The following is a 12,500-nucleotide window of genomic DNA, read 5'->3' as shown; positions in this document are numbered from 1 at the left end:
CGCTGTGCAACTAAAGCAGAAGGCTGAGTGTGATTGCCAGACTTCGGAAAATCGCTCCGCAGACGGACTGGAATTATCACAGAGGGGGCTCCTCCGTCTCTCTCTTGCACTCACTTACTTTCAAGCATGACCAGTTGAAGAGCAGTAGCCCCACAGAGCTGAGAGCGAGCCACTGAAAGCCTTAAGAATGGCTGGGGGACTGACCCTCGCTCGTCTACAGTCCCTCTGAAATTGGAGAAGAGAGAGAGGAAGTCGTGAGACAGGGGTGGCTGACTTCGTGTGGCATTTCGCAAAAGCCGTCTGAACTCTTGCAGACCGAGGCGATGGGGACAGTGAGCGAACTGTGCGTGTCCAGCTTCCAGGCTTTCCTGTGTCCGACAGTGCTGAGCTCTGCTCCAGGTAAGGCAGGTGGGGATGGAGGTTGAGAGGAAAGGGCTCTGCTGTGTAGTTCAAGCACTTGTCCTATTCATTTGCTGTCTATTCTTAGAAAGAAAGGTGACTCAGGAGGGTTCTTTGAGTGATGCCATAAAAGAACCACCTTTGGTTCTCTAAAGAACCACGCATGGAGAAGAGCGTGTGAAGAACTTTGTAAAGGTTTAAAGAAGCTTCAGCTAGTGATTCTGTGCCAATTTAAAGGGCTCGTATTGTATGTCTGTAGTATTTTGTACAACTCCGGCGGACGAGTTCTGTTCCAAAAGGCAGTCTAGACGACTTTCAGGAATGCTTCTTTAATGATGTACGTTTTTGGGAGTAGGTGTTCTGTATAGCAAACCCAGTTGTAATTCTTTTTTATATGAGCTCATATGACCTTTTTGTTACCTCTCCATAAAGACAGCTTTGTGTATATAAGTCTGCTTTAAGACATCTACGCCTAAGTGAGCTCTGTGCTAATTGTACCTCATTCAAAGTCCGACTCAAAATCCAGCTTTATTGACCAGGTTTGCTTGCACATACACAAAGGAATTTGGTGTTGGTTACAGGAGCTCACAGTGTTCCGGATAAGTGGAAGTTATAAGGAGTGCTACACTGCTGTGGGCCGAATAAGCTTATATAATAATTTGACTTTCGTGACATCACAGAAGCCATGCATTGTAAACGGGCTGTGTTTGTAGCTTAGTTTCCATTTATGTACATTTTGCAACTAACAGTGTTTAAATACTACACCAGAGTCTTTTGTGGGCTTTTTAGGGTTCTTCTTGGAACCTTTACATCATGTGGCGGTTCTTTAAACTTGACAGATTCTTCAAGCTCACATATCTCATGGGCAGAAGTCATTCTCTCAAGAACCATCCACCGGGAGGCTATTTAGGGAAGCCAAAAGGGGCTCTTATAAGGCATGTTTCTGTTTCGTTTCTTTATGTTTCTGGTCCAAAATTTGATTTGAACGAAGGAATCATGGATTTTTGCATTGAACAGATGAAATATGTGACGTGAATTAAGTGACCCTTATTAGTCCCACAAACGGGGAAATTCCACCTCCGCATTTAACCCATCCGTGAAGTGAAACACCACATACACTCTAGTGAACACACACACAGTAGGGGGCAGTGAGCACACTTGCCTGGAGCGGTGGGCAGCCCAATCCTCAGCACCTGGGGAGCAGTTGGGGGTCAGGTGTCTTGCTCAAGGACACCTCAGTCATGTGCTGTCGGCTCTGGGGATCGAACCGGCGACCTTCCGGTCACGAGGCTGGTTCCCTGACCTCCAGCCCACGACTGCACCTACAATTAGTAAACATCGCTGCTGAGATGCAAAAAGGACAGACCAAAAAAAAGCATACTGAGTGAAGCTTTGTGTGACGTTGGTGATGATTGCTTCTACGCAACTTTGCATGTTGTCGCGTTCCGGAAGATTGCGATCACGCAGCCGATTGAGAAACACTAAATGCGAGCAGCCGCTGACGCAAAGAGCTCTTCCTCTAACGCGATGTTGTGTGTTTAATTCAACAACTTCAGCCTTCAGCGTATAGCGCTGTAGCGTGACTGCACTCCTTGGAGAGTGCTGGGAGGCATTAGTCACTCAGCAGCATATGGACCTCACATTTAGTTAATTAATCATAACAATATGGGAATTGGTTTGTGTGAGTGAGGGAGAAAGAAATGGTAAACGATTGAAGAGGAAAAACACCGTCACGACGACAGAAATAGTGCAGGCTTGTTCAGCCTAATGAACGTGGTCTCATTATGGTCGGCTTATGTTCTCCCTGCTCTTACAGGACAGCAACTAAGAGCTGTTTAGGTGAACAGGGCATATGTAATCCCTCAGGCTGGACCCTGCCAGCAGGCCGAGATTTCCTCGCTCTCGGGCTTGGCGCCCCCTTGCCATTCTCAAAGCAGCCAAGCATGCATGTTGTGTCTTGGGGTTAAAAATTTCCACAGCTTCCTGTTCCACTTTAGTGCAGATCAGAATCATCTTCTATTTAGGTTCTTCATGCGGACTTTTAGATGTGTAATTATGAGTAGTGTTCAGATTGGAATCTGGCTTTAGACAGTAAGGACAGTACTGTACAAGTCTTACAGTCTTAGGTGCCTTAAAAAAGCTGTTTATCTAGGCCGTGAGTGTTTATTTGCTCAGAAAAAACACTAATATTAGAATAAATACAATGAATACTGTAAGTAATTATTTTGTGTATGTGCTTGTGGAAGCCCACTAATATCTGTGTTTATCAACTGGTACTTGGTTTGTCTAATCAGTTCTTCATTAAGTTCATTTAAGTGCTCAGTGTGACGACTGGTGGCATTGAATAGTTATCTTGAACCAAGCGTTGTTCTTCTGATCAGCTCTCAAGGTATCGGCCGTAACGTTTTTTAAAAGAATAAATTCATGTTACTTTTTCCTGTATTTGTGTTTACTGGCATTTGTTCTAATGATCTATGGTGCTTTAACTAGTGGCAAATCATAACTATTAAAGTTAGGCCTTCAGTTCAAACCATAAATGGCAAAACTCATTGGCACCTCTATAGTAATGGTTGATAAATACTTTCTGCTAGCAGCTCTAAGGGATTCGAGTAGTTTGTCAGTGCTGATCTATTGGCAGTTTTAGATTAAACACAGATATTTGAAGGTTCTAGAAGTCATTCCGAGGTTTACTTGAAGCTCGTGACAGTCATGGTAGCATAAGTCTTTCAGTAGAGAGGCTTGGCGCAGAGCCACTTTCGCCGTTTTCCATTTCTAACAACCCACTGATTCAACTGACGCCCGTATTTACAGTCATTGATATATCTGGGACCTCTAGAAGGCCTCAAGTGATGTTTTTGGAAATCAAAACATCTGTTGGAAATCAAAATGTGATTGGTTGATTGTAGTCATGTTGTAATTATGGTGAGAGTTATTCTAGTGTGTTAGGACTTATAAGATAAGTCCAATCCAGTGGGAGAGCTTTCCTGATTGGCCAGTTTTCTGCCAGGTATTTAAGACATGTAACCCTTTTGTTTCCATCCATTTTCACAATGAAATGCAAGGCGTACTGTAATAATTGCAGAGTTGAAATACAACCCCATTTCCAAGAAAGTAGGAACGCTGTGCAGAATGTGAATGAAAATAGAATGCAGTGATTGTTTTTTGGAAAATATTTGCCCATTTTGAATTTGATGCCAGCAACACGTTCCATAAAAGTTGGGACGAGAGCATGTTTACCACTGTGTCTCATCACCTTTTCTTTAACAACACTCTGTAAGTCTGTGAAGTGAGGAGACCGATTGCTGTAGTTTTGACAATAAAATGTTCTCCTGTTGTTGCTTGATACAGGATTTCAGCTGCTCAACAGTTCAGGATCTTCTTTGTTGTATTTAATTTCGTAATGTGCCAAATGTTCTCAGTGGCAACAGGTCTGGACTACTGGTCAGTTTAGCACCTGGACTCTTTTAATACGGATCAAAGCTGTTGTAACACATGCAGAATGGTTTGGATTTGTCTTGCTGAAGTAAGCCTTACCTGAAAAAGACGTTGTCTGGACGGCAGCAGACGTTGCCAAAACATGTATATATCTTTCAGCATTAATGGTGCCTTTACAGATGTTCATGTCACCCTTGCCATGTGCACTGATGTACCCCCTAAACCATCATGAATACTGGCCTTTGAACTGTGCACTGATAACAAACTGGGTGTTCTTTAGCCCAGAGGACTCGGTGTCCATCATTTCCAAAAACAATTTCAAATGTTGATTCATCGGACCACAGGACACTTTTCCACTTCCCCTCAGTCCATTTTAAATGAGCTCAGGCCCAGAGAAGGTGGCAGCGTTTCTGCATCCTGTTTATATATGCATTTTTTTTTTCTTCGCATTTTAGAGCTTTAACTTGTATTTGTGGATGCAGTGATGACCTGTTTTCATAGACAGTCATTTTCAGAAGTGTTTCTGAGCCCATGCAGTGATTTCCACTACAGAATCATGTCTGTTTTAACGCAGTGCCACCTGAGGGCCCAAAGATCACAGCCTTGGCCTTAAACACAGAGATTTCTCTAGATTCTTTTAATGTTATTTTGTACTTGAAGTTGTGGACTAGTAGACCGCTCCGTCATGTTACTGACCTGTTATCAATTAACCACCAGGTGTTTTTCTTTAGCACAACTTACGCAATTTTGCCTGCCTTTTGTTGCCCGCCGTCCCAACTTCTTTGGAACATGTTGTTGGCATCAAATTGAAAATGGCGGTATATTTTTCAAAAAACAATTGTTTTCAACATATTTTGTTTTTATTTACATTTTTCACAGCATCCCAATTTTTTGGAAATGGGGTTGTACAAGCATATTTCTGTTGGATATAAATCACTTGTCTGTAATTTCTAGTTCCTGAAAATCATTTACAGATCTCTTAAGACATTGAACACTGCAACACAGTACAGTGGGCTACAATATGTGGTTTCCCCATTCAACAATGAAATGAATATCAAAGGCTGCAGCCAAAGCATAACAACATGAGTGACCACTGACCAAACAACATACCACCTATCGCACCCATACAAACACAAGCAAGAGGAAATCTAATCTTTGGACCTTTTACACAGATAAATTCACAGAGCAGGAATAAACATTCTCACACAGGAGAACGTAAGGCCTTGGTAAAGAAGAGCCAGAACAGAAAGAGGCGAGACAGATGGACTTTTTGGAGTTTGACTTGACTTTTTTTTAGAGTTTTTAATTTTCACACAAACTATTGCAAGAATACAAATACGTTATCAAAAATAATGAGATTGTTAATTAGCTAGGTTACCGGTATCCGTGACAACTGCACACTTCAAATGTCATTGTTTTTGAAGTAGTGTCTTTCAAGTGTCTTGTAGGGGTGCTCAGCGACCCCTGGTCCCCCTATAATTCGCACGCTGGTCGGGAGAGCTTCTTATCTTAGTTCTGCTCTGTCTGTTCTCACAAATTCTCAGAAGGCAATTCTCGGTAGCTGTTTTGCTGTCCATCATCCACCAGGCCTAGATGAAAATGGAAGGAGGAAGGAGCACAGAGGAAGCAGTCCACCAGTTAAAACAGCGGAGCCGGGGCCAGTTTGTTCCTACTTTCTGAACGTCTGAATGTTCTCCCACTGGCACTGTGCAGACAGACGAATTAGAAGTTAACAGTGGTGCAGGTACTCAAGGACAGTAAGAGAAATGGAAAGACTGCAGTCACAGTCAAAGGGGGTTTGCGTGTGGCAGAGGGTGTTCGAGCTGCAGGGAAGGTGCTGTTGCCCAGAGAGGGGTAATTTGGGGCCGTGTGATAGCTGTGTTTTTGTGGAGGGTTGTCATGGCTCCAGGGGTTGCATGGTACCAGAGCACATGCTGAGCTGCTAGACAGAAGCAGAGATGAGGTGATTTTTTGCCACCCTGATGGAAGAGTGGTGTATGCGCACGCAAGGGGTATTTATGACTCTCAGGCCAGGGATGTCTGATCTAGAAAGTCTTTGCTCTAGAAATTCCATTCTAATGTGAATGGGCAGAGCAGCATAGGGGAGCTTTCCTTGGAGTGTTCAGAGCACTGGGTGGTGGTGTGCTGCAGGAAGTAATATCAAGGCCCAGTGAGTTGTGCCATGATATATGACCGTTTTAAAGTATTAAAGTATCAGAGATCTTTTCGTGGGGCTTTGGGTGGTAAGGGTGCAGTGGGGAGCAATACAGTGACCTACCAAGTGCCATGACATACCAGCATTTTGAAATGTCTGGATTGTGCCAATTTTGTTCAAGTTCAGTTATACAGTTCCTTTTTTGATGCTTTGTGTGGTGGGGTGCCGCAAGGTGCAGTATGAGGGCGTAGTGAGTTGTGGAGTGAGAATATCATTTGGTAGTATCTAGTACTAGCCAGTTTCATTCAGGTTCAATTCGTTGGTTTGTTTTTAGAGGAAACTTTGTCTGATGGGACATTGCCAGGTTTCACCTTCCAAAGCATATCACTAAACTTGAGCTGCTTAGGCATGAGAGGACCGTTTGAAAGAAGCTCTACATTCATTTCCATTCATTTTGGACTGTCAGTCATTTAATCCACAGGTTTGACCTTCACTTCATGGCTTCAAAATAAACGTTTGTCCATGACAGTACAGAAAATGATGTGATAAAAATGCAACTCAGAAGACTGTTCTTAAATATCTGAAGTAGAAGCTCAGCAGTATGAAGTACTTTAATAATACAAAGCATGGAGCATGCTCACTTATGGCTATCAATACGACTACAATAATGTTGCAATTAAATAATTGTAATAAAAATCATTGCAGTCATTTGTATTGTTCAGTTTTAGTTATTATTTATTTAATAATGATCAGTATTAAAGTACATTTCATTGGGCCTGTTTGTTTTCCCTGTGGTGCTGTGTTTTTGCTTTGTTGTTCTTAGTTTATTTATTTACTATACAGAAAGTTAATGATGGAGAAAGTCTTGACTAAAATGAATGTTTTTAACATGACTGACATGCTGAATGGTTGTGATGATTTTTGCTGCTTTGCTTGCAGCTCCTACAAATAACTTGCCTATTTGCACCACATGCTGGGAATTGTCGTCATTAAGCCGCCTGTGCAGTCTAATGCATTCCCACTATCCCACTGCATAAGAAGCCACTCAGGAGGTAACATGACTGACCTCTCCTGTTCTCCACTGAAAACAGCAGGACGACTGGGTCCAGTTCATGTATGCTGTCAGTGGGTGCTGCAGGGGGCAATATGAGGGCCTACAGAGTTGTGCCATGAATTACTCTCTTTTTAAATGCTTGGGTTGTGCCTGTTTTCTTCAGGCTAAATTCTACAATGCCCTTTTTTTTAGCTTTTTGTGGTGGGGAGTTGCAGGTTGCAATATGAAGGATTATATCATTTAGAGTGATAGACCATCGTTTTGAAGTATTTAAGCTGTGCCAGTTTCATTTAGGTTTTTATTGGGAAATTTGTGTGGTTTGGGTGCACAATCCACACACAAAAATGACACAATTTGGGCACTTCAGAATGGCGGCATATCATGACACAAAACAAGGGCCTACCAAGTTGTGCCATTACATGCTACCGTTTTGAAATGCCTGGCTTTTGTCTGTTTGTTCAGTTCCTTTTTTTTGGAGATGTGGTGGCATGCTGCAGGGAGCAGTGTGAGGGTCTAGTGAATTGTGGAGTGATGTAACCCCACTTGGAAGTACTTAATTTGTACCAGTTATACAATTCAGGTTCCGTTCTATGGCTTCTTTGTTGAAATATGACTAAAGATTTGGTCCAGTATAAAGGGACATGAGGCCTTAGGTTAGGGCCTTTTAATAGATCATTGTGCTTATAGGGACATTTTTCAGTGCTATGATGATGCATCCCTGCCTGTGATCAAGCTGTTGCAGTATCACCTGATGATAATTGATGATAAGTTACTATTAGGCTAATTAGACACCTCTGAGTACAGCAGTGGTCAAAGATGATTGTATTTAACAGCAGTAATATCGGGGTACTGCTCCATCAGTCTAGGTCTTTTGACCACCGCTCTGTGGGGGCATCATTCTCTCTCTGCCACATGCAGATGCATCTTTCACTCCTTATCTTTCCCAACCCTGCAATTATCCACAAAAGCTTCAAGCCTTGCTTAGACTCATGGCGATGGTGAGGAGGAAAAAAGGAGAATGTCCAATGCAAATCAGTCACTTTTTAGATCTGTTCAAATGAATTGAAATGGAACGTATGTGACAGCAGATTGGGATAGTTGGAGAGAAATGTGATGAGGATGGTGGGGAGGAGGGGGACGTACTGAGCGCTCATGCTGAGCACTAAGAGTTTCAGAGTGCATTCGCTCTGACAGTCACTTCAAAGGGACTCCATTGTGGGGGAATCCAAACAGGGATCCTCAAAGCCGACTCTTTCAAAGCTCAGTCTGACTGTTTGGTGTCTGCCTTGGTCCCCCCTCCTCCTCCCCTTGCATCTCCGTCATGTACAGGGAATAAAAGGGGATCAGAACTCAAACGCAGTGCTCTTTTCCTCCACCAAATAGAAGGGTGACACCTAAGAGAGATGCTGAGGAAGGATGCTGATTTGGTAAGTGACCACCTTGCAAGGTCACATTCACCATCTTTTCTGCAATTCCGTTGTGCTGTCTGCCCTCTAACTGTGTGTGTATGGTGATTAATCTTGTCAATTAAATCACATGACTGCTGCTCAGGACTAGTGTGATTTGTTTCAAGCTGAAAAAAGAATATGGGTAAACAGTAGCTGTTCATAGAATAAGCAACATGGGCAACTGTGTGGTGAGGCAAGTGGTCAGGAGCTCCTGAAGCATGCAGATCTGCTCCTGAAATTGTCATATCTTTGTGCCTGCCATCCTTAGTCATGCTGCTTATTGCTTGCTGTCTGCCACACTTGACCCTGCTCCCTCTCTCCACTTGGGCTCAGTTGTATAGCTCCCCTTTTTGAGCGTTGGATGGTGGGGTGCTGCAGGGGGCAATATTAGGGCCCACTGATTTGTGCCGTAATAACACGTTTTGAACACGTTTTCTGGGATGTGCCAGTTGTGTTTAAGTTCAGTTCTTTTGCTCCCTTTTTGAAGCTTTAGGTCATGAGGTTGATGCAGGTGGCCGTAGTGAATGCAAGTCTACATCAAAGTTGCCAAAAGCACACCATTGGCTAAAGATAGTCATGCGCTACCCTCCTGTCCCAGAACAGTTTTGGGGGTAATGTAAATGATGTTTTTCCCTGTAATGAGCTATGTAATGTAAAGCATTACAGTAAACAATCACGCATTACAACTGCGCCTTTACTAGAAATACTAAATTAAGAATCCTGTTACTTGCATTACTTATGTTTCTAAGCAAATAATATAAATTATGCACATGTGTATATACACTCACTGGCCACTTTATTAGATACAGTTCAGTTGCTTGTTAAAACAAATAGCTAATCAGCCAATCACACGGCAGCAACTCAATGCATTTAGGCATGTAGAGGTGGTCAAGACGACTTGCTGAAGTGCAGACCGAGCATCAGAACGGGGAAGAAAGGGGATTTAAGGGGCTTTGAACGTGGCGTGGTTGTTGGTGCCAGACGGGCTGGTCTGAGTATTTCAGAAATTGCTGATCTGCTGGGATTTTCACACACAACCATCTCTAGGGTTCACAGAGAACGGTCCGAAAAAGAGGAAATATCCAGTGAGCGGTCAGTTGTGTGGACGAAAATGCCTTGTTGATGTGAGAGGTCAGAGGAGAATGGGCAGACTGGTTCCAGATGATAGAAAGGCAACAGGAACTCAAATAACCAACCAGAATCTCTGAGGAACGTTTCCAACACCTTGTTGAAAGTCTGACATGAAGAATTAAGACAGTTCTGAAGGAAAAAGGGGGTCCAACCTTTTACTAGCAATTCACTAGAATTGACTGCATAACTTGGATTGTGCATATGACCAGGGTGGAGTGAGTGAGCATGTGGTACACTGGCCAAGAATTGAAGAGATTATTGTGTGTGAAGATAAAAACATTGTGAAGTGAAAGTTATGTCCTAACTTGGAACTGTCCGTTTCTGTAAATGTGATGAAAAGTCAAACAGTCTGTCGAAGCATCTATTCAGAGATTACATGCTAATGTGAAACATCACTTTCTTTGATTTGTGCCAAAGTAAAGAGTGCTGCCACTCATTTATCGTGGTAAACTCTTTCTGTGCTATATGTTTCTGCTTATAAGGTTTTAAATAGCATTAACTAAGTTCATTATTTTAACCGAACATAACATGGTGGCGTGGTGGGTGGCGCTGTCACCTCACAGCGAGGAGGGCCTGGGTTCGATTCCCCGGCCGGGCGACCGGGGTCCTCTCTGTGTGGAGTTTGCATGTTCTCCCCGTGTCTGTGTGGGTTTCCTCCGGGTTCTCCGGTTTCCTCCCACAGTCCAAAGACATGCAGTCAGGCCAATTGGACATGATAAGTTGCCCCTAGGTGTGAGTGTCTGTCTGTCTGTCTGCCCTGCGATGGACTGGCGACCTGTCCAGGGTGTATCATGCCTTCCGCCCGAAGACTGCTGGGATAGGCTCCAGCATCCCCCGCGACCCTGACGGAGAAGCGGCTTAGAAAATGGATGGATGGGTGGATAACTGTCTGTCTTGTTCAGAGAAAGGCTAGGCACAATGACCGATATCTTAAATGTAAGATGTTCGCTGTGGCTATCTGTGCTTGTAATTTGTAGTGGGATTACTTTTTTCATGCTAAAGAGAAAATGAATGAGTAATAAAAACAAATCCAGTGATTTAATGAGGCATCATTTGCAAATTACATTTTACCTACAAACAAGTAGGATGTGTGTACATGTATACAGTCTGCATGCATGAAACAAAAACCAACCAAAATATCCAAAAATCAAATACATTAATAAACACAATACCTAGAAATACATAAACAGTACATGAAAAACACAGATGTTTGAGAGAGTTGGGGGTATCAGTTTTGTTTTTCGTCACTTGTGAGGCAATAAACGAAGTCAGCTTGGCTTAAAATTAAATAGTAGTACAGTGATACAATATGGAAATGTTTGAACACTCCAAAATAACACATTATGTTTGTTTTCTAAGTGAAAATAAGTTAACATAATAGGCATCGTCTGCGTATTTTAGTGCACAATTTCTATTTATTTTCCTAGTTTGTTTAACAGATTAAAAAAAAACCCATAAAATATGTAAAAAAATAAATAAATAAATAAACTTGCACAGGCCACATTTTATTTTTCCAATTATGTTTAGTTCAGCAAATAAGCATTAATTGCACATCAGAATTTGCAGTGTGTTCTCTGTAGAGGACGTGTTATTTATGCTTAAAACCAGTAAAGCATAATTTGACCAGGGTTGCCCACATTTTTGCCTGCAGCTGTATTTGTGATGCTGGAATCTGATGGGATGGGTTAGGAGGAGTTGCAGCATGTAAAATCTTGCCTAGGGCACCAAAGACTTCAGGTCTATCTACTGTGGGTATGTGCAGATAGGTACTGATAAGGGGGCCATGTCCTTGCATGGACGCTTTTTATAAGCATGCAGTCGTGAAACTGAAAATGTTCGTCATGGTACATCTGCATGGTATTTGGAGCAGCTCGCAGTCTTAGGCTTGGCTCAGACCTTAGAGAAGGTCGCATCATCATACCACCACATTTCACACTCCAGATTTAAAGCCTAGATCAATTGGGTCGCACTCACAAAAACATGCACTCAGTAAGCGCCCCTGCACTGAAAGCTGCTGCTGCTGCTTCATTTGTTAATGTTTGTGTATTTAGCATTGAGCAGCTGCTCTCAGCTCCAGGGCCTCCATCCATAAGCATAAGACTCATTTTCTACTGCATGGTTGGACCCGTGCTGTTCTAATCTTGCCAACAGGGTCAGAGGCTGATGAGAAGAGAGCGAGGCCAGGGTTTAGTGGATTATTGCCATTCTTTAGACCACATAACCACTGACTGCCTCCTTAATTAGTTCTTTATTAGCCCATAAAAGGAGCTCTTCTGATTCTTGGCCTGCTGTTTGCTTTAAAGAGACTGACTGACTGCAGATCCATATTGACAGCTTTGATTATGATAGATAGATAGGCAGATAGGTAGGTAGGTAGGTAGGTAGGTAGGTAGGTAGGTAGGTGGTAGGTAAATAGGTAGGTAGGTAGGTAGGTAGGTAAATAGGTAGATAGGTAGATACTTGATACCGAAGGACATTTAGCAATCGGGATGTTAGTGCCTCAGGATTTTGAGCAGTTACATGGAGTTGTTGGTTGAGTCTGATGCGTTTTTAATGGCATGATCATTTGAGAAATTCTCTTGCTGGGTTGCCAGCAGATATACACGATATGGCCAAAAGTATATGTACAGCCCTCTCAATTATTGAGTATAAGTTTTTCAACCACATTCATTGCTAACAGATGTATAAAATCAAACACGTAGCCTTGGAGTCTCCATTGACAAACTTAGGCAGTAGAATGGGTTGCACTCTGAAGAGCGTAGTGACTTTGATTGAGGCACTGCTACCTTTGCCGCAAGACAGGTTGTGAAGTTTCTGTCCTGCTAGATCTGCCCTAGTCAACTGTAACTACTACTGCTGTTATTGTAAAATGGAAGTG

At 42.7% G+C, this 12,500-nt stretch overlaps 1 protein-coding gene across 2 annotated transcripts in view; it reads left to right on the top strand.

Moving 5' to 3' along the window:
• The window catches only part of cyth1a (cytohesin 1a), a 77,520-nt gene that overhangs the window by 14,449 nt on the left and 50,571 nt on the right, over positions 1-12,500 (top strand). The window contains exon 1 of one of the 2 annotated variants that reach the window (XM_037544673.1): positions 60-399. The exons of the other annotated variant lie outside the window; for it this stretch is intronic. Coding sequence (XP_037400570.1) covers positions 324-399 — 76 coding nt within the window. The 5' untranslated portion in view covers positions 60-323. Of the gene's footprint in view, positions 1-59; positions 400-12,500 lie in introns of those variants that run through there. 2 annotated transcript variants of the gene reach the window in all.

This window comes from Pygocentrus nattereri, chromosome 14 (genome assembly GCF_015220715.1).
Source record: "Pygocentrus nattereri isolate fPygNat1 chromosome 14, fPygNat1.pri, whole genome shotgun sequence".
NCBI lineage: Eukaryota > Metazoa > Chordata > Actinopteri > Characiformes > Serrasalmidae > Pygocentrus > Pygocentrus nattereri.
The sequence above is the reverse complement of the archived record's forward strand: the minus strand, read 5'-3'. Positions and strand labels throughout refer to the sequence as shown.